This window comes from Sphaerodactylus townsendi, linkage group LG06 (assembly GCF_021028975.2).
Source record: "Sphaerodactylus townsendi isolate TG3544 linkage group LG06, MPM_Stown_v2.3, whole genome shotgun sequence".
Lineage (NCBI taxonomy): Eukaryota > Metazoa > Chordata > Lepidosauria > Squamata > Sphaerodactylidae > Sphaerodactylus > Sphaerodactylus townsendi.
Genome location: NC_059430.1, coordinates 109,259,496 through 109,281,985, shown reverse-complemented (window position 1 = coordinate 109,281,985; position 22,490 = coordinate 109,259,496). Strand labels below are relative to the sequence as shown.

At 52.0% G+C, this 22,490-nt stretch overlaps 2 protein-coding genes across 2 annotated transcripts in view; both read left to right on the top strand.

Annotated features, from left to right (window-relative positions):
* The window catches only part of LOC125435428 (cilia- and flagella-associated protein 251-like), a gene marked incomplete at its 5' end in the record, with an annotated part of 208,150 nt that extends 203,314 nt beyond the window's left edge, over positions 1-4,836 (top strand). Inside the window, 1 exon segment of the mRNA XM_048501628.1 lies at positions 4,507-4,836. Within this exon segment, the coding sequence (XP_048357585.1) occupies positions 4,507-4,836 (330 nt within the window).
* Positions 4,837-19,987: 15,151 nt separating this feature from the next.
* Positions 19,988-22,105, top strand: POU3F1 (POU class 3 homeobox 1). Its single transcript, XM_048499926.1, has one exon. The coding sequence runs from the start codon at positions 20,077-20,079 to the stop codon at positions 21,229-21,231; it is 1,155 nt and encodes a 384-aa protein (XP_048355883.1). The 5' UTR covers positions 19,988-20,076; the 3' UTR covers positions 21,232-22,105.
* Positions 22,106-22,490: the final 385 nt, after the last annotated feature.

Genomic DNA, 22,490 nt, shown 5'->3' with positions numbered 1-22,490 from the left:
TGTTAAATTATTTGAATCCCACCACTGGGCGTAGGGTTGCCCATTCCATCTGGGAGGTTCCTGGACTCCTGGAGATTTTGGGGGTGGTTCCTGGGGAGGAGAGGGTTTGGGGCCCGAGGGATCTCATTGAGGTGTAATGCCATGGCGTCCACTCTCCAACGCAGCCTTTAAAAAAAACCAGGGGAACTGATCTCTGTAATCTGGAGATCGGTTGTAATTCCTGGAGACCTCCAGTCTCTACCTGGAAACTGGCAACCCAATGAGGCCTTCTGCTGACTTGCAGTTCCCTTTTCTGCCCAGATGAAAGTCAGCATCCTCTTTCTCTGCATGTAAAGCCCATCAGTATTATGACGGACTACCAGGAGGTAAACTCCACCATTTTTTGAAACCTTCCTCCCAAAAGTTTCACCAGGGCTGCTTTACTCCATAATGTCTTTCCCCGCAGAAGGCGGGCTCTCTGAAAAGCTGCCTGGATGGATCCCTCCACCTCCAGCTGGGCACCCCTCCTCCCTGCAGCTCTCCGCAAGGAGCCTTCTTTGAATCCCTTCTCAACAGCAAGGCCAGATGTCTGATATGTGCCGGGCCTGGAGGCTTCTCTTCGCTTCTCTTTCGCTATTCAAAATCCCACCCAGGAGTTCTCTAGCCAAGGAATGAGCCACGCCACCTTTGGGAGCTTGTCCTCCCTAGAGCCAGGAATGCGCTGCAGGACCGGGCAGGTTCAGGCTGTTGCCTAACCAGAAGAGCGTCTCCCCCCACCCCACTCCCAGCAACTGGGAGAAAACCTGGGGGAGGAAGAAGTACCTCCGTTCCACTCACTGAAGTCAGGAGAAAGTAGGAGACCTCTCTCAGCCCCACCCCTAGGTTTAACCTGCCTTTTTACATTTGGCAAGTGAGGGGGGAGAGAGAGAGAGAAAGACCCAAGGGGTATACAGACCAGGTAAGGCAACCAGAGCTCATGGACCACTTTTTTTTTTTGCAGGCACCTGACCTCTCCATCCCGAAGGCACCACCTGGCAGCTGCAGAATCAGTCTGCCTGACAGTGGCTTTGGCCTGCTGCTTCCCACAGTAGAGGAGGAAGAGGACATTGGGTTACCAGCCTCCAGGTGGGGCCTGGAGTCCTCCCAGAATTACAACAGGCCTCTGATGTGTGTACAGCAGGCTGAGGTTACCACCTCTCCCAGTGCTGATCTGGGCTGGCGAGCAAGTTGTGAGCAAGCAGCTACCCCCCTACCCAGTGCCAACCACTTCCCCCAGTGCCATTTTGGGCTGGTGAGCCTTCTGCAGGATCGTCAGTCAAGGTAGCCACCACCAGTGCTAATTTGGGCTGGCGAGTCTGCTGAGGGCTCACCAGCTGAGGCAGCCACACGCACATACACTCACACACCTGTCCCGATCAAACCAAGTCACATTTATGTCATATCCAGCCCTCGTAACAAATGAATTTGATACCCTTGGTGTAGAGGTTAAAAGAGGTGGAGTCTAATGTGGAGTACCAGGTTTCTTTCCCCTCTCCTATATATGACCTTGGGCCAGTCACAGTTCTCGCAGAACTCTCACAGTTGTCTCAGAGACTTCCCTTAGAGAGTTCGCTCAGAGACTTCCAGAGACTCTATAGAAAGTGAAACTCCATTCTTGTGGTCTCATGACTGAAGGAGCCGCTGCTAAGTCCTATTTGTGGTCTGTTCAGTTTGTTAATTGTTGTGTTCCCTGTCTAGAGATAACACAAGGTAGCTATGTTAGTCTGCAAAACAAAATAAAACAAAGGGTCTTAAAGACTAACAAGATTTACTGGGGTGCTGTGTGGTTTCCGAGCTGTATGGCCGTGTTCTAGCAGCATTCTCTCCTGATGTTTCGCCTGCATCTGTGGCTGGCATCTTCAGAGGATCTGGTAGTAGGGAAGCAAGTGGAATGTATGTACCTGTGAGTAACAATGAAGATGCAAGATCAATAGGTGAGGGCATCTGAATAGAAGTAGCCTGGCATGTGAGTAACAATGAAGTATATAGCATGAGAGTAACAATGAAGATAGCAAGGTCAATAGGTGCATCTTCATTGTTACTCACAGGTATATATACTCCACTTGCTTCCCTACTATCAGATCCTCTGAAGATGCCAGCCACAGATACAGGCAAAATGTCAGGAGAGAATGCTGCTAGAACACAGCCATACAGCCCGGAAACCACACAGCACCCCAGTGATTCCGGCCGTGAAAGCCTTCGACAATACATTTAACAAGATTTACTTTAGCAAAAGGTGAATGGAATGTGTTCTACTTGTTGAAAGGATAAAATGTGTTTCTACATATATTGTAACCTGCTTTGGGGAGCAGAGAGCCAGTGTGGAATAGGGGTTAAGGGGTCAGACTAGAACCTGAGAAACCCGGGTTCACATCCCCATTCACACTACAGAAGCTCACTGGGTGATCTTGGGCCACCACGAGTCAGATACCACAAACAATGGCTCCACTTCCTGCTGCTCTGACAGTCTCAGATATTCTGCTTATGACCCCGAAAGTTCCATTCATCAGTCGTAGCTAAGAAGCCTACCCTGCATAAATTCATCTGGCTCGCTTTCAAATCCATCTAAATTCACCCCGACATCATATGGAAGTGATTTCCACAGCAAGTACCGGTAAATTGCCTATTGGGCAAAGGAGCCCTTCCTTGCATCCGTCTTGAATCTACTTCCAAACATTTCACAGGGTGAACATAAGATCCAATGGGGTGCTGTGTGGTTTCCGGGCTGTATGGCCATGTTCTAGCAGCATTGTCTCCTGACGTTTTGCCTGCATCTGTGGCTGGCATCTGTGGCTGCATCTGTGGCTGGCATCTTCAGAGGATCTGCATCTGTGAGGATCTGCATCTCCTGACGTTTCGCCTGCATCTGTGGCTGGCATTTTCAGAGGATCTTCAGAGGATTCAGAGGATCTGAAGATGCCAGCCACAGATGCAAGCGAAACGTCAGGAGAGAATGCTGCTAGAACACGGCCATACAGGCCGGAAACCACATACCACCCCAGTGATTCCGGCCATGAAAGCCTTCAACAATACATAAGATCTAATGTCTCAGGAAAGAGAGAAAAGTTTGTCTCTTGTCAGTGCTCTTATTTTTCTTATTTCATAACTTTGTAGCCCTGTCATGTCACTCCTCAATTGGCCTTTTCCTTAACTAAAAACCCCTGTATTCTTTGGCTTTGCTTCCCAAGGAAGGCACTGTAGCCTCCTGTTCATCTGTGCTACTTTTTTCTGCATTTCCCCCAGTTCTTCAGTTCCCTTTAGAGATGCAGTGATAAGAACTGTAGATGATATTCTCCCGAAAGGCCTTGCTCTAGTGGCAGTTTTATTCTCATTCTCTTTCTTGATGATCCCTAGCACGGGATTTACCTTTTTTAAAAAAAATCACCGCTGCATATTGAGGCAACATTTTCAATGAGTGCCCATCATAACCCCAAGGTCTTTTTCTTGAATCAACAGAATAGGCCCCACCAGTATATACACGTTACTTTGCATTTAATTACATTGAATTTCATCTGCCATCTTGTTGTGTGTTCATCTCATTTGGAGAGACCCTTTCAGAGCTCCTCCCTTGTGTTTTCACCATCCCAAGCAATTCGGCATCGTGCTCTAACTTCACCATCTCGTCATTCCAAATTTCAAAGTCAGTTCTGAATACCCCACGCCCCAACACAGATTCTTGGAGGGCCCCACTTCTCACTTTCCTCCACTGTGAAATCTAGCATTCCCTCTGGTGCCTACTATTTGTAGCCAGTTACTAATTCATGAAAGGACACATTTTGATCTTGTTATTTTACTTTATAAAAATATTTATACCCCCACTTTCCTCATGGTTCAAGGCAGCTTCCAAGAACGCATTAAAACATTAATTAAAACCTCATAAAAAACCTCAAATACCTCCACCCCCCTCCCAAAATATGCCTGCTGTTCACACCCCATCGAAAGCCCTTGCAAATAGGCAAGCCATACGGGACCTCCTGAAGATCACCAATGAGGTCACTCAGTCTGCTCCCCTCTTCAGGAAGCTCATTCCACAATATAGGGGCCATGAGGCAAAAGGACTGATCAGGCTCTGGTTAATGCCAGGTGGGGCCACTCTGAGTGGAGAACAGTCAGCTGGCAGCAGGATAAAAACTGGAGCTGGTGCATGGGACATATGAGAGGAAATGGTCTCTCAGGTATGTGGGCCTATGGCCCTGAAGCACTTTAAAGATGCTTGAATTCAGACATGAATCTAAGGGGGGGTTGAGCTCAGGGACCCAAACACCCCTCACACGGATTACATGGGGGGGCGCATTTAGCCGGCTGCCTCCCTCCCTCCCACTGTGACTTCCCCCACAGGCCAGGAAGGCAGCAATGAGGAATAAGAAGGAGGTACAGGTCAGGCTGAAGAGGTAGCTGAGGTTGCAGCACAGCCCCACCACCACCACCAGCAGCAGCACAGTGGCTTCAGGTGCCACCTCCCCCTCCTGCCTCTGGCTCGCCCCCTAGCAGAGCCACCAGAGCAGTGTAACAGCTGCCGCAACGCCCACAGATAAGAGAGTCTGCTGGAAAGAAGCTGACAGAAGCCAGAGGAAAGCCAGCAGGAGGACTCCAAGGCAAAGGGGTTGCATGACCCTTCACACAGTCATTCCTTGGGCTTCTGGGGAGGAGCATGATGGGCAAAAAATGGGGGAGAGAAAGAGAGAGGAGAGAACGGGGGAGAATGGGAGAAGTATCTCTCCCTCTCTGCTGCTTCTGACTCAGAGAGGACTCGATGGATTCCTACAGTCGTGGCAGTGGGTGTGGGGGAGAGAAAAAGTTAAATGTGGGGGACGCTAGAAGCCATGCCATGGGGGTGGGGGCACAGCTTCACTGCTTGCCCTGGGTGCTATTTGTTATAGTCCCTGCTTGAATTACACTCAAAAACAAACTGGTGGCCAATGAGACTGTTTCAAAATGGGTAGCATAGCCCTTGACAGTAAATCAGGCTGCTACATTCTGGACCAACTGCAGTGTCCAAGTTGTCTTCTTGGGCAGCCCCATGAAGTGTGTGTCACAGTTCCAGCCACAAGGTTCCAAATCAGTATGGCCAGATTGGCTCAATCTAACGTCCATTACTCATGGAACACTTACCTCGGGCCTTTTAACTGTGTGGTGGGGCTGAAGTGTGGTCTCCTTATGATTCTCTGTTTCTATAGGAGGAAGCAGTGCAGTCCTCCCCCACAGCAAATCTGAAAGGGCCTCTGTTTCCTGGTTCTCTTCTCAGTCCCTCTTAAAGGCACAGATCTCAAAACATTCAATAGTCCCAATGCTATAGAATTGATATTCTAACCCCTCCTTCCCCTTCTCTCTCTCTCTCTCTCTCTCTCTTTCTGGAGACAGGCTTGTTTTTTAAAAGAGACTTGTCAGAAAAATAAGTTTTAAAAAGCCCTCCTGATCATCAAGGAAGCCAGAAGCAAACTGGGGAGGTGGGCTGTAGCGAGAAACAGCCCCTGCTTGTGCTGTTCCTTGCAAAAGCCAACTCTGTTATATCAATACATCAATACGTTGATATTAGCATTTAAAGAAGATGGAAGGAGCCAGCAATGTGAAGGGGGAGGGGGCAAAGGGGAAGGCATGGACAGCCGTACGAAGAGTGGGAAGGGTGGAGCTAGGCTGGCTGGCCATGGGCAGAGAAAAGAGGTCTAGTGCAGAGCTGTGCTCATTGGCAAATCTCCCTGCTCTGACAGCTAAGCAAAATTTAAATTAAATTAAATTAAAACTAAAAGACACTTAAAGCTCAAATGGAGGCAGTGGCCAGGAGTACCTATTCCCAGCTCCAGCTGGTTCACCAGTTATGGCCCCTTCTGGACAAAGATGATCTGGCTAGAGTAATCCATGCTCTGGTAACCTCCAGACTGGACTATTGTAATGCATTTTATATGGGGCTGCCCTTGAAGACAGTTTGGAAGCTGCAGCTAGTGCAGAGCGCAGCAGCAAGACTGCTAATGGATGCTGCTGGCCGGATGCACATCTTGCAGGTCTTAGAAGAACTAAACTGGCTGCCAGTTCACTACTGAGCCCAGTTCAAGGGGTTACCTTTGATTTATAAAGGCCTACTTGGCTTGGGCCCCAAATATCTAAAGTAACACCTTCTCCCATATTGACCTGTCTGTGACCCAAGATCAGCAGATGAAGCCCCTCTGATGGTACCACCACCTTCAGTAGTTAAAAAAAAGGCAAAGACTCAAGACGGTGCTTTTTCAGTGGTGGCCCCAGGATTGTGGAACAGACTCCCCACCTGAGGTGCATCAAATATTTTCTTTATATGCGTTCAGGAAATTGGTAAAGACACACCTATTTTCCCTGGCCTTTGGCAAAAGAGATGGTTTCCTGCTTCCCATTGCGTTGGTAATATCATGAATGTTTAAACAGGTTTGATCGTTATATGTTGTTATTGTTCTTAGGCTGTATTGAATGTTATGACTTTTCTCAATTGTATGTTGTAACCCACTCTGAGACCTCTAGGGTGGGATAAAAATAAAACCAAACAAATAAATGTATATTGACTGGACGTTCATTTTTAATTTGTCAATTGTCTCTAAAACCACTTCTTTGGACACCTCTATTTGACTCAGTTTTTCACACACAAAAATGTACTCAATGATAGGTATGTGACCTATATCTTCAACAGAGAAGACAGGTGCAAAGAATTTCTTCAGCATCTAGAAGAGATCTTATTGCTTTTTATGAGTTCCTTGATGCAACTCAATAACCACCCTCACACTGACAAATATGGGGAAGAGGGGATGGTTCAGTATCTACGTATTGCAGTGGTTCTCAACCTGGGGGTTGGGACCCCTTTGGGGGTCGAACGACCCTTTCACAGGGGTCGCCTAAGACTCTCTGCATCAGTGTTCTCCATCTGTAAAATGGATAGATGTTAGGGTTGGGGGTCACCACAACATGAGGAACTGTATTAAAGGGTCGCGGCATTAGGAAGGTTGAGAACCACTGACGTATGTTTCAGTATCCATTTTGTATGCAGGAGGTTCCTGGTTCAATCCCTGGTATCTCAAGTTTTTAAAAGAAAGCGTTAGGTGACTGAAAGACTTCTATATGAGAACCTGGGAAGCTACTGCCAGTTAGGTGGATAATCTTGACCTGGATTGATCAAGTGAAGTCTGGCTCAGAAGAAGGAAACTGCAGGTGTTCCTTTTAATTCATCTTTGAAAAGTTCCTCTCTTTTCGGGGGTGGGGTTCAATATGGTGGTGTTGATATTTCCAAGGAATTTACTGATCTCACGTATGTTGGATTTGATAACTACATGGTGCCTGTTTCTTTGTGATTCAAATCCCAGGGTCAGCTCCCCTCTAGTTGGCTCCATGACTAATTATTCTCAGGCACAGTCCTTTATCACACCTAGAAGTTTCCTCTCTCTCCGAATTTGAGCAGACAGACCAAACCAAGGTGAGGCTACGAGTCCCCAGTTTTTACAACATGATCTCCTTCTGTAACCTCTCTGATTTCTTGTCATTTTGAGATCACCCGCAGCGTGAAAGGGTTCATTCCTGCTATGCATTCCAATCTTCCAATCAGGCAAAACATTAGGAACAAGGTCTACCAGACCACGGCCACACAGCCCGGAAAACCCAAAACAGCCATTCCAATCTTCTTCACTCTGCCTTTCCTTGCCACTATACTATGGCTTTTCTCATCCATCCTACAGGGATGAGTACATACTACTGATTTTCCCTGTTCCACCAGGATCCAGATATGACTACTTTAGGTACTAGGCGTGTCATCTTGGCTCAGAGCCTTCTAGAACATAAGCACCAACACACTTCATTCTTTTTTTTAACAACATAACTGTATACAGTATTTCCTCTGACTCTTTGTCTCCTCTAGAGGGGGAGGTCATCTGTTACAGAACATTCATCCACAGTATCTACCCTGATAAAATAATCTGACTAATTTCCACCATCTTCTCTGGCTGATGAATCTTCCTGAACTGGAGGCTCCTCCATCTCTGCTGAAGCTCATCCCTTCTGTACAGGCTTGGCTTCTCCCAAGATGTCACCAATTCCTAACAAACCTGAGCTTTTCCTCCTAACACCACTGTATTGTCCACACGTTGATACTCCTGAAGGCAGGCTGCCTATCTGGCCCAACGCATGGAACAGGAAGCATTTATGAGAAATCTACCCTGGAGGACCATGATGTTCATCAAGCAGCTTAACTTTAATTTCCAGGACCTGTGGGCTACATTTCCCAATGTAATGAATGCCAACATGCACCATAGCTGTTGGCTCCTCCCTCAAACTACCTAACAACCTATCAACATGCAACATGATACCTGTGGCCTCCACATCATGCAGGCAAGTCAATGTGTAGTCATCCCATGCATCACAAGCACAGCTCTCTAGGCATCTTATTTTTAAATCCTCCCCTATGACGATCCCTGAGAGGTAAGGAAGCATGGTATAGCCTGATCTTCTCAGAATTCAGAAGCTAAGCTGGGTCAGTACTTGGATGTAAGACCACCAAGGAAGGCTCCTCAGAGGAAGGCAATGGCAAACCACTTCTGCTTCTTCTCTTAACAGCCCCTTGCTGAGGTTGCCATGGGTCAATTCCAATTGATGGCACATTAAGTATGTATGTACAATTCCCCCCCCCCCCACCCAGGCATCTCCTCAGTGGGAGAGAACATTCAGAGGAATCATCTCCCAGCCCCACAGTACGATGCCTTCCTCACTGACTCTCCTTGCTGGCTTTCCCAGCTGACTGGAATGATGCAAGTTTCAGTCGCCGGAACAGGTTCTCAGACAGCCGACTAGGGGAAAAAAAACATTTCTTGTGAGCTGTAACAAGAACAACCGAGCAATTCATCACCATGGGCGAGCTGGGGCGGGAAGAGAAGACAGATCCTCCTCGGGGCCTCCTTGACAGCAGTAGGAGTTTGTTGGCGAAACACAATATGAGAAAGACAAGTTGCAGAGCAGACTGCGGCTCCAGTGAGACGGGTTGGAGAAGTGCTGGGCCTCTGCCAATAAGTGGCTTGCAACATGAGGCACTGTGAAGCCAAGGAAAGGCCTGTGAAAGGCCCACCAACACATGCTTCAGATGCTACTTTTGCCCCATTCCATCTGTGTGTGGGGCAAGGGAATTAAATATGTGTATGACAATGTGAGTGGCATCTGGCTGCCTGCACACAATCATGTATGTGGATACCTTCCACAGGGCTCTGCTTCAGCTGCCCATGGTGGGAAATGTCCTCCAAAGCGCAAACCAAATCACAAACCATCTCTGACATTCCTTTTCTCCCTCCACAGAGGTCAGAAGAAGAGGAAGAAGAAGAAGAGGAGGAGTTTGGATTTATATCCCCCCTTTCTCTCCTGCAGGAGACTCAAAGGGGCTTGCAATCTCCTTGCCCTTCCCCCCTCACAACAAAAACCCTGTGAGGTGGGTGGGGCTGAGAGAGCTCCGAGAAGCTGTGACTAGCCCAAGGTCACACAGCTGGCACGTGTGGGAGTGTACAGACTAATCTGAATTCCCCAGATAAGCCTCCACAGCTCAGACGGAAGCTGGGAATCAAACCCGGTTCCTCCAGATTAGATACACGAGCTCTTAACCTCCTACGCCACAATGCAGAGCAGAGGTCCCCTGACATTTTGAGCCTGCCACCACATTTGGAATTCTGAGACAAGGTGGGGGTGGAACTATATATATATTTAAAGTACACTGAGAAAGAGGAGTGAAAGAGAGTAAAACCAACCCTGTGGTGGCAGCTGCTGCTGAAGCATTATTTTAATCTGCCCAGCTACTCAGATCTCCAATGGCCGGTCAAAACCCCAGTGGGTAATTACTCCACCCAGCCCCACCCACTTTCTAAAAACACTTGGTGGGCACCATAAAAAGGTGCTGTAATCATGTTGGACACCATGTTGGCACCATGGAACCATGTTGGACACCCCGATGTAGAGAATATGCCCTTTCCTCATTTTAATCTTGCAATAATCCTGCCAATTAGGTTGGCCTGGGAGTGATTGATACAAGGTCACATACTAATTTTCAATAGCTAAGGAAGGGTTTCATTTTGGGTCTCTTTTGTCCTAGTCCAGCATTCTCCAGTGCAATTTAAGAAGGTTTTCCTGGGAATAAACTCTCAGTAGGATCCTTAAGAGATCTGAACTTGTATGCACTGTTGGTCACAGATGGTTCTCTGGCTCCAATGGCGATTTCGTCCCCACAAGCATCTACAAATGGAAAACAGATCCAAGGGAAGCAGATCCAAGGGACTAGAACACATATGTGGCACCTTCTGCAGTTAACTGCCTGTTTGGGAAATAGTCACAGTCCTTAAAGGGACAGGAAGCTTATTTTGTCAAATCCCTGTGCTTGGCTTCCTTTGATGGAAAGAGCACAAGAGACTTCTGGAATCTTGGTCACCTTTGTCTGCAGACATTTTTGCTCCAGGATCTTCAGAGAACGTCATGTTAAGTTCCCGTTACTGCTCACTTCCTGTAGAAGCTCTTCTCTCTGTCTCTCTCGTTGTCCTCTTCAAGAGCTGGTTGTGTAACACTCCATCAAGTCACAGCCAGCTTATGCCAATCCTGTAGGGTTTTCTAGCAAAAGACAAACAGAGATGGTTTGCCATTGCTTGCTTCTGCACAGTAACTCTGGACTTCCTTGATGGTCTCCCATCCAATTATTAGCCAGGACTTCAAAGACTAGAACACATATGTGGCACCTTCTGCAGTTAACCGCCTGTTTGGGAAATAGTCACAGTCCTTAAAGGGACAGGAAGCTTATTTTGTCAAGTCCCTGACTCCACTCAAGTGACGTAAAACCAGAGCAGATATCAGGCCGCCAACATGGCAGCAGTTGTTATAAAGCACTTTTCCAAAGCTTTCCAAATAATATACTATCAAGCAGGGCAATTCAGGAGCTCAGCCAAAATGACCATCACTGTGCCGGACCTTTCACCATCATAAAGCACCGGGCTCCTCTTTTCATCCCCCAGAGCAAAATTAGCAGCATAACAAAAGAGGCAACAGCCATTCTTGCAGCAATTCCACACAGTCACACACCCTTCACAACATCACTCCTTGTCAAACCATGCCTGAGAACCAAGTTTGGGAAAGATCCCAGCAAAGCAGGAAAGATCCCAGCAAAGCAGAAGCAGGACAAATAGAGAACAACTTCACGGAGATGCTCCAGAACAGGCTTTCCCCAACATGGTGCCCATAAGCACTTCTCCAGGTGCCTTCCAAGTGCTTCAGAAAAGTAGCCATGGCTGATGTGCAGACAGAACCAGGACCGGCTGCTTTCTTACAACAAAAGGGGTGGAGAAGGATCCAAGTTCCTGTAAGCACCCAATGGAGTTTTTGAGTAGTAAGTACAGGGTAGATGAAAGGCAAGACTTCTTTACTCAATGAGAAATTTAATTGTGGGATTCGCCACCAGTGGCTGTAGATGGCTTTAAAAGGGGGTTAGACAGATCCATGGAAGAGGAGCCAACCTATGGTTTCTGGCCATGAAGAGAGCCTCCATCTACAGGGGCAGCAAATCTGTGAAATACGAGTGCTAAGAGGCAACATCAGAGAAGCTCTCCAGGAAAACTGGTTGGCCATTCTGTGAAACTAAATACTGGACTACATGGATCACTTGTCTGATCCAATAGGCTCTTCTTGTGTCAACTATTTTGCTGCCCTAACTTGCGCCAGAGGAAGAGACAGGACTGGACTTGGGGAAGGGACAGATTCTGACAGAAAACCTTAGCTCTCCTTCATTGCCAGCATTCCTCAACTCCACCCCTCTGCCCTTGATGCTGTCATAATTAGCACGGCATAGCCATTTCACTGACTAGGATAATGATGACTTTGCATCAAGGTCATTTAGGTTTGGAATATCTGACTCCACAGACAATTGTTACCCAGTGAGGAACCAAATCAGTGACCTGAATAGCCCAGGCCAGCCCGATCTCATCAGATCTCAGAAGCTAAACAGGGTCAGCCTTATCAGCACCAAAATTTCAGGGTATCATCTGGAGATGATGGCACCTCCCAAGGTTTGGTGCAGTTTGGTTCAGGGGGTCCAAAGTTATGGACCCTCAAAGGGTAGCCCCCATCTCCTTAGCAAAGAATGGGGGATGGGGCACCCCCTTTGAGGGTCCATAACTTTGGACCCCCTAAATCAAACTGCACCAAAATTTGGGGGTACCATAAGGACAGTTTCCAGATGATACCCTGATACATCAAAAAAATGCGCCCCCTGCAGGAACATCCCAGAAATTTGCCCAAGAATCTTTGTTCTGCATTGAGTTTTCTGTATTGCTGTCCATGGGGGTTGCAGGCTGGGGGGGGGGGACATTTCTGAAGGCACAGTCTCAAAACTTTCAGGGTCTCATCATGAGACTGCCCTGATGATACCCCCAAGGTTTAGTGCAGTTTGGTTCAGGGGGGCCAAAGTTATGGACCCTCAAAACTGTAGCCCCCATCTCCTATTAGCTCCCATTTGAAACAATGGGGGATGGGGCACCCCCTTTGGGAGTCCATAACTTTGGACTCCTTGAACCAAACCTCACCAAACATGGGGAGTAGCATAAGGACAGTCTCCTGATGATATGCTGAAATTATGGTGCTGATATGTCTAAAAAGGCACCCCCTGCAGGCACCAATGTCCTGGTGCAAAATAAAATTTGGTCGTGGTGGAGTGGCCGCCCATGGGGGGGGCATCCAACTCAGGTTTTGCCCAGGGCTACAGTTTGCCCAGGGCTGCCTCGTTACGCCCCTGTCGAGGGGGTTCTTCTCTTCCTCCTCTGCGTCTTTTCTGCAGCCCGTCGGAAGAAGGGCCGGATGCAGCCGGGCGCCCCTTCTCCCAGAGGGTTGGGGCCCCTTCGGAAGCCGTGGTTGGAGGGAGGCGACCGACCAAAAAGGGAAGGCAAGGTCCCTCCCCTTCACGTGGAGACTGGAGGTGGGCGAGCCCCACTGCGCCCCTGTTCCGAACTCCCCTGCCTGCCCCCATCCTGTCCCTCCCCAACGCACAGGCGAAGGGGGTCGCAGACCAGCTGCCACCTTCACCGCCCCCGCCCCCCCCCCCAGCCGTTTACGCTCAAGGTCACTCCCTCGCAGACGACGACCAGCCCGTCGGGGCTACCTCTGTGGCCAGCTCAGGCCAGTCCAAAGGGCGCCAGGCTGCCTCGCCCGGCCGTCGTCTCGTCCAGCGTCCGCGCCTTGCAAGCAAGCCACTCATCCGCTGCAACCGGAGAGGGTCTTGCGGGCGGAAAGGGACCAGGGAGGATGGTTCTTCAACCCATTTGAAGAACAAGAGATGAGCTCTCCTCCCAATTCCCTGGGCTGTTCCGGAGGCGGCGGACCCTCCTAGGGGGAGAACTGCGGGTCCACGCGTCAGTCTCAGAAACTTTGCACAGAAGCTCTGGCACAGTGATGCCCACTTTTCTCCAGCACCTCAAAGCAGGAGAGTGCCTCTGAGCATATGCAAAGGACTGGCTGGTCCATGCAGGCTCACGGCCAGAGAGTCACTGAAATCTTGCAGAGCGGGGAGCGCCCAGTGTTGCACATCCTCCCCGCGGGAGTTTTGGAGAAAAGACTGGAGTGGGGCAGCAATCAGAGGTTCAGAGGCAGTTCCCCCCACCCACCCACCCCACCCACACACACAAAACCCATCCAGGAATCGGGCTGATTATATGGGTCACTAAAGCCAGCTCTGAAGGAGGGAGGGGCTCAGCTAGGGATTGGCTGCCCTGTCCGTTGGCCCCATTCCTTCTCTGCAACCCCAGGTTAGTGAAGCAGTCCAGAAGGAAAACTGTCAGAAGGGGCACTGCTGGCCCCCAGCCTGGCAGAGCCTATAAAGTCTCACCCTCTCTCCATAGGGCAGACTCTATGCCGAAGTCACGCATCCCCCACAACACCCTCTCCAGCCTTCAAGTCCATTGCCAGTGGTGGAAACCTCTGGACTCTGGATGGCAGCCAAGCCCAGTGAGGGTGGTTGAAAGAAGGCAGGATCTCACCATCAAGGAGATCAGGGAGGTTCCCATTCTCTTGGCTTTGCACAAACAATTCAAAAGGGAATGACAGAGGGGGCTTTTCTGTGTAGGCAACGGGACAGCACTGTCCAAAGGATGCACAAAGTTATTTGGGCAAATAGGAGTTGTGGCCTCTGCTATAGTGCAGAGTTTGCTGTTAGGTGGGTCCTATTACGTAATTTGGCATCCTTTAATGTTTCAAGTTAACATGTTAATGTTTTTTTTTTAATAGATACCTGGTTGGTTCTACAAACCAAATCCTATTCTATTCTTTACTGAACGCTCCATCCTGTTGCTTCGCTTCACTTCACTCTGTGTAATCTGCCTGGAGTCCCAGCTAGAACAGTGACCTATAAATAAACGCTGTAAACGTAAAATAAATAACATAAAGGTGCAAGGACAGAATCGCCCACCAAAGCGAGGAGGCTCAAAGAGGAAAGAGAAACTTCTCCTCCACCGTCCACCCTGCTTTTGTTATTCCAGGTACTCCCTGCCACCAGAGCCCTGGTGATCATTAGCTTTTCAGATTTGTGTATTTTTATGTAATCAGTTGGTGCACCTTTAGCCTGTCTCACTCTCGCCAAAGATCCCAGGTAAATGGAATGTTAGTCAACACAGGCCATTCAGTGAAAGCATTACAGCATATTAGAAAGAAGTCCACCAAGCTTTAGGAGTAACAGTCATACACAGATTCAGCAAGCCACTGCTGCAATCCACCTACTGCATAAAAGCCCTCCTAAAAGATTCCGTCTTGCCCCCCTAACAGTGCCAGATTAACCTAGTAGCAAGAGTAGCACAGGCTACTGGCCCTGCAATTTCAAGGGCCCCATGCTAAACGTTTGCAGCCGCCTGGTGAAATCAGTATCTCACCGTATTCTCATGATCTGGCAATGCTGTTGTTTATGTCAGGGGAGCTGACGCTAAATCTAGAAAATGGAACATTCAGGTTGTAGTTTTCTCAGTTTTGACATTTGAAATTAATACCTATCTATAAGTAGTAGTCTTATTGACGTGCCAAGACATCTGTTGTATTATCTGGCTGGATAGCAGATGAAAAAAAATTGAATTGCTTTACTATGCAAATAAATAATTTATGTTTTGATATTTATGTGCATTTTTTTACAGGCCCCGCACTAGCTTACTCCAGAACTGCTTCCTATTGTGCTCAGGAAGACTGTGCCACAATACAGAGGGCATCTTGTGATAATGGTAGGAATTGCTGTCAAGTTGATGGTCACTGTTGGCGACCCTGTAGGGTTTCCAGTGCATGAGATGGACAGGGGTGGTTTGCCGTTGCTCACTTCTGTGTGGTGACTGTGGTTCTCCTTGGTGGTCTCCCATTCGGACTGTGGTTCTCCTTGGTGGTCTCCCAGGGCTTAGTGCGATCTGATGAGATCAGGCTATTCAGGGGTCTGCAACCTGTTCATGGACTACAAATTCCATCAGCCACTGCCAGCATGGTTAATTGGCCGTGCTGGCAGGGGGCTGATGGGAATTGTAGTCCACAAACATCTGGAGAGCTACAGGTTGCAGACCCCTGGGCTATATATATGCTGCCTCTTCTTGGTCATTCTTTGCAGTCTGTTTTGTTGTTTCTGTTTAAGATGTTTCTGTGCTACTTTCCAACCTGGATCCTATTTGAGTTGGAAAGGGGCACAGAAACAAAACAGACTGAAAAGAATGACCAAGAAGGGGGAGCAGCCGCTTTGCATTCCCTCTGCGGGACCAGCCACCAGGGATAGCTGGGAGAGGCAGTCCAGCAGGCCACCTGGCACTTTCCTGGGGAAAACCTTGAACTGAGCTCAGCAACACATGGACAGTCAACACCACATTCTTCAGAGGGGTGTGGGATGCATGTGGTGGCTGGCTCGAGATCGTGCACCAGCTGCAGCAATTTGCACCAGCTGCCATTCCCAAATCATCTGCAGTGGAAGCCCCATGTAGACTAGGCCAGCCTGAGGGTTATTACAGCATAGATGAGCACAGCCGGGTCAGCTGAGTCAAAGGAAGAGGCTAATCTCTGTCCGTGAGAGGCTAATCTCTGTCCGTGACTTTCCATCACTGCACCAGATTATCTCCAGCAGTGCAGGAGAGCCCCTCACTCCATCCCAGACAGGCTCAAGAGGTTGGAGGATCACATAATTCCACTGGACGCCATCCTGGGAGCCAACAGCTGAGAGGCACTGCAGGATGTTGTTCCTCATAATGGGGATGAAGGATGATCTTTCAAAACTGGCTACAAGGAGAGTGGGTCAAGGCTTGCGATAATCTCCTCTAGCCCACTGGCTGCACTGAGAAGTGGAGCTGTTCTTATTTAGCGAGCAGGATAAATTATCCCCCCCTCCCATTTTCCTGGTGACCGCATAGGAAGGTAGATCAGGCCGCAAGACGGACTGGCCCACAATCACAAAGCAAGGGGGGAGTTTGAACCCAGGTCTCTGCAGGCCTCCAAATGCCGCTGCCACAAGTTGTCCCCAGCTTGCTGCAATACGCTCAGGAGCATTTGGGTGGCTTCCTAGGATATCTCCAGAAAAGGAGTCCAGGCAGTCGGTGACGTTAAAGCCCTCTGCTTGTGACCCTGGAAAACTGCTGCCAGTCTGAGTAGGCAAGACTGACTTGATGTACTAAGGGCCTGACTCACCTTTGCAGTGGTGTATCTGCCAGAGGAACATGGGGAATCAATTGACCCCGGGCGCCACCCATTAGATCACGTGGAGGCGCCCGGTGGGCCCATGGCAGGCTCCCAGCCCAGCTGCTCCTGAAGGAGTAGCTGTGCTGGGACTCTGTCATGGGCCCACAGGGCACCCCACAGCAGGCTCCCAGCCTGCCAGGCCTGGCTCTGCCAGGCTGCCCGGGACTGCCACTTCCCTCCTCCACTGGCTAAGGTAAGTGGGACGTCTGGGGCCAGTGGAGAGTGCCCCAAGCAGGTGTTTCCCCGGGTGCCATTTCCCACAGGTATGCATAAGGCAGCTTCTTGCAAAACAGACCTGTTCCAGGGAGCCTTGGGAACACTGTGAGCCAGCCGGGGTAAAGGGAGAATATCTTGCTGCGGACGTACCATTTTAAAGTCTTGTTTTTAATGTGCTGTTTGTACGTCAGTTTGTTCAGTGGGTTTGTATTTGTTTTATACTGTTACCTGCCTTCAGTTCAGAATGCCCTGGGAGAAAAGCGGGCCTATAAATATTTGAAACAAACACATACATATATACATACATCTGCTGGATTCCATTCCTTTGGAAGTTGGGGGAATAACTAATTATGTCCTTACAAGAAAACTGCGCCAAAAGGTTTGCCCACCAACCCTCCTCCAAGTTCTCCCCTTCAAGCCCCCCCTCTTCCCTCCACACACACCCCATCCTTGGTACTGCTTCAATTTTGGAGAGAAGCCAGGCAATATTTTTTGCCTGTGGTTTGACTAAGTGCAATGGCTGCCTCCAGTGGCAGATTTGGGGTGCCACAAAAGAGAAGTCAGTTGCCAGCGATTGGCCACTGTGATCCTCGGTGTTCTGGCTCTAGCCCCAAAGCAGCCTGTATTTTGGGTCCTCGGGTGATTTCTTGGAAACATCTTCCAGAAGTGAAGCAATGCAGCCCTTCCCTCCCATGGAAAAGCCAGTCCGGGAGCCAAAAGTGCAATGCTTGAATGAAACTGCCAAGAGCCAGCCTACCCACCTGCAACTGTCACTTGACAACTCTCCAGGATTTACAGTCAAGGGCCCTTGCAGAAAACTGGGCTAGAGCCCTAATGCGGCAGTGACATCTGCTAAAAACAGAAGCAGCAGGAACCACCAAAGAGCTATTCTGCCTGACTTCAGTGGAGGGCAAGGCAAATATGAACTGTCCAGCAACAGCAACTGTCCAGGGAGGGGCTGTGGCACAATGATAGAGCATCTGTTGGCATGCCAAAAGTCCCAGGTTCAGTTCCCAGCCTATCCAGTTAAAAGCGCTAGGCAGCAAATAATGAGAAAGGCCTCAGACTGAGATCCTGGACAGCGGTTGCCAGTCTGGGTAGAAGAAGAAGAGTTTGAATTTACACCCTACCTTTCTCTCCTGTAAGGAGACTCAAGGTGGCTTACACGCTGCTTTCCCTTCCTCTCCCCACAACAGACACCTTGTGAGGTAGCTGAGGTTGAGAGAGTTCCGAAGAACTGTGACTAGCCCAAGGTCACCCAGCAGGAATGCAGGAGTACGGAAACACATCTGGTTCACCAGATAAGCCTCTGCCATTCAGGTGGAGGAGTGGGGAATCAAACCTGGTTCTCCAGATTAGTATCCACCTGCACTTAACCACTACACCACGCTGGCTCTCAATACTAGACGATACTAACTTTGAGAGACCAAGGGAGTGATTCAGTATGAGGGAGTTTCCTGGGTTCTTTTGTGCTCAAAGCAGAGCCAGCCCAGCTCTGACTGTTCTAACCACCCTGAGCTTCCCCTCTCTCAAAACCACAGGCACAGATTGTGTGCTCTCAGAGAAGTCAGTGCCCTAGAAGCAAGCTGGATCAGTACTATCCAAGTGCCATTGTGCCTGGGGTGAGAAGCAGGTGGAAGAAGGGCCCAGTTCCTTTTTTCCCAGTGACCCCAACCCAAGAGTACCAGAGGAGCACCTAAATGGGCAGAAGAGACAGTGCAATGTAGCAGTTAGTGCTAAGCAGTTAGAGCTAAACTTGAGGACCAATCCCATGGAATCTCTTTGTGTTACTTTGGGACAGTCTGACACTTGAGTGTAACGTACCTTGCAGGGTTGTTGTGAGGATAAATCAGAAGAGAGGATTTAGTTAAATAAAGTGTAGGGGCTTTATTTATTTAAATTCATTTGTGCCCACACCTTTTACCCCCATGGGGACCCAAAACAGCTCCAATCCTCCTCCCCCTCTCCTCCATTTGATCTTCACAACAACCCTGTGAGGTAGGCTAGACTGAGACTTGGCTCAGGTCCCTCAGTGAGCTTCCATGGCAGGACTGGGGATTCAAACCTGGGTCTTCCAGACACTAGCCCAACCCTCTTCTTGACCAGAACCCCAATTGTGGAGGAGGAAGAGCTACTAGTCCTCTGGGACTTGGCACTGAAAAGGAGTTACCAGTGAACCAAGCCAGAGGAAACCATTGGGCAGGCTCTGAGTCGCAATCCGAGGATGAGACATAGCCATAGATGAGCGAGAGAAAAACGGTCTGCCTACCAGGAGCCCTAAAACCATCCAGCCTTCAGTCGGTGTGCATCCTAGTTACAGGCTACAGCCGCGAAGGCTCCATTCATCCAGCGCCCAACCTGCCAGGGAGAACCCGCGGAACGCTGCAGTGTCGACTCGCACCCGAAAAGGAAACGGGCCAAAGGCCGGCTGACCGGCTCCCTCCCGCCTGCTGGGTCGCTCCCAAGCCCGCCACCAGCCACGGCACCGCTCGGGTTCCCCCAGGCCAGCGGTTGAGAAGGCTCTGCCCAGCGGGTCTGACCTGAGGGCGAAACGGTTGGGAGGGGGTCTCCCGGTGGCTCCTGGCCAGGACGAAGGGCTTCCTCTCCCCCCGCGGTCCGGAGCAGCGGACTCACCTGGACAGCAGCAAAGAAGGCGAAGCCGAGCACATCTCCGCCGCCGGCGCCGCTTATCCTCTCCACAAGGGCTGGGCGAGCGGAGAGTTGCCGGCAGAGCGGGAAGAGCCCCCGGGGCCGCAGCAGCCCTGCCTCCTCCGCCGCTCGGTGTCTGGCCGCCTCTCGCCCGTCCCGTCCAGTCCGGCAGGTGGCCGAGCCGCGCTCCCCCCACGTGGCGCTTGGCAGCTGGGCATGAATGGAGCGCCTCCCCCGCCAATCAGGACCGGCCGCCCCCTGCTCCAATCCCCGGGCCGGCGCCTCCAGACGGGGCGGAGGCGGGCGCCCTCGCTCGGGGCGCCCTATGGAGGCGCGGCGCCGGCTGCCAGTCGCGGGCGGCGGAGCCAATGGGGCGCGCAGGGGGGAGTGGCCGCGCGCGGGGCCGAGCCGGGACTCTAAAGCGCGCCCCGCCGCCGAGGGGGCCCCAGTGAGAGGCGCGCAGCGGAGCGCGGGGCCAGCCGACCCGACCGGGCCATGGCCACCACTGCCCAGTACCTGCCGCGCGGCAGCCCGCTGCTGGCAGTACCCACGCCGGACGCCGAGCGCCTCCACCAGGGCGCCACGTACCGCGAGGTGCAGAAGATGATGCACCACGAGTACCTGCAGGGCCTGGCCGCCACGCCGGGGCACCCCATCGGCAGCCTGCCGCACCACCAGTGGCTGCCGGGCGCCACGGGCGACTGGGGAGGCGGCGGCGGCGGCGGCTCGCACTTGGAGCACGTTAAAGGCGGCGGTGGCCCGCGGGGGGACCTCGACGGCGGCTTCCACTCGCGCTCGCACCTGGTGCATCAGCAGGCGACGGGCGGCGGCGGCGGGGGCCACTGGGCGCAAGGCGGGCAGGCGCACCACCTGGGCGGCTGCCCCTCGGCCATGTCCCCGACGGGCGGCGGGCACCAGCCGCTGCTCTACTCGCAGGCCGCCTACCCGGGCCTGAACGGGATGCTGTGCCCGCAGGCGCCCACCTTGCACCTGCCGCACGGCCACGCGCCCCACGGCCACGACGAGGCGGCCGAGGCGCACCTGGACGGCTCCCCGCCGCACCTGGGCCACCCGGGCCACGAGCCGCCGTCGGACGAGGACGCGCCCAGCTCGGACGACCTGGAGCAGTTCGCCAAGCAGTTCAAGCAGCGGCGCATCAAGCTGGGCTTCACGCAGGCCGACGTGGGCCTGGCGCTGGGCACCCTGTACGGCAACGTCTTCTCGCAGACCACCATCTGCCGCTTCGAGGCGCTGCAGCTGAGCTTCAAGAACATGTGCAAGCTGAAGCCCCTGCTCAACAAGTGGCTGGAGGAGACCGACTCGAGCACGGGCAGCCCGGCCAACCTGGACAAGATCGCCGCGCAGGGCCGCAAGCGCAAGAAGCGCACCTCCATCGAGGTGGGCGTCAAGGGCGCCCTGGAGAGCCACTTCCTCAAGTGCCCCAAGCCCTCGGCCCACGAGATCACCTCGCTGGCGGACACTCTGCAGCTGGAGAAGGAGGTGGTGCGCGTCTGGTTCTGCAACCGACGGCAGAAGGAGAAGCGCATGACGCCCGCCGGCGGCCCCCACCCGCCGGCCATGGAGGACGTTTACGCACAGCCCGACGCCTCGCCGCAGCTGCACCACACGCTCCAGAGCCCGGTGCAATGACTGAGCCGCGGGGGCTGCGGGGCCAGCCCCGACGGACTGGACGGGACCGGACTGGACTGGCTGCGCGGCACGCTCACCTCCGCTTGGGCCGGAGGGGGCGTGGACTGACCGGGAGAGCCGCGGGCGCCGACCCCCCTGCTGCGCCTCCTGGCCCGCCGGACCGAGGCGCAAGGGCGGCGGAGAGGGGCGCCTTAATTTATTCCTCCAGCTTGCGGGCCACCGACTCTCTTTCTAATTTAAGTCTCTGTATTTATTTTTGAACTTCCAAAAAAGACACAAAAAACAACCAACCACAACAACCAAACTTGCTCCGACTGAGCAAAGCCGCCCGGCGGCGGGTGAGGAGCGCTTGACCAAAGGTCCCCTCGCGTTGCTTGGAGCTCACGTCCCACAACAAGGAAGGGAGGCAAGGTATGGGGAGGGGGCTGGTCACCCGTCGCTCCCGGCTGGGCGTATTGGGGGGTCCGGGACTTGGGGAGGCGGCGTCGGTTTTCCCAAAGGAGCCCAACCGACGGGGCGCCCCGGGGGTTTCCGAAGGGCCCTCGGGCGCCGATCCCAGGAAGCCGTCCAGGGACTCTGATTTAAGGCCATTCCTACTTCCTGGGGTCCGGCCCGTGATACATACACGCGCAGGCAACCTCCCCCAACCCCCGGGGGGGAGGGGCTGGACAGAGTGGGCCCTTGGGAGGCCAGCTCGGCCCGCCAGCCTATTTCTTTGGCCGGCGGGCCGAGCCCGGCTGGGCAGTCTTCTTCGGGGCCTGTGGGTTGGGGGTCGGTCCCGCTACTCCGCCTTCCCGTCTGTATCCAGCTCCGTTTTTATTTATGTTACAGCCAATATTTTATTACTCGCATAAAACATTTATCCAGGAAGGAACGCGCCTCCTGTCTTCTTTTTTTTAAAAAAACTTTTCTGTCCCCGTTTTTGCAGCAGGGCGCAAGGGCAGAGGGAGGGAAGGGAGCGTTTGGGGGCAGCCTCCGAGGCTTCCTTCGCCCCCCCCCCCCCCGCTTTGCCTTCTCGGGGGTCTCGGCCCTGCACACGCGACGCAGGGGCGTACCCAGCTTGCCTGCTGTCCTTCCGACGTGGAAGCCGCTCTGGCCACCGCGGGCGCTCCGAAGGCAGCGGGAGGTGGACGCCAGATTGCAGCCCCTCCAGTCCGAAGGCAGCGGGAGGTGGACGCCCCCCCCCCCCGCATCCTAGGGGCGCAAACTCCATTCAGTTGTTGGGGCCCGAACAGTTGTTTGTTGCAATGTATTGTTGA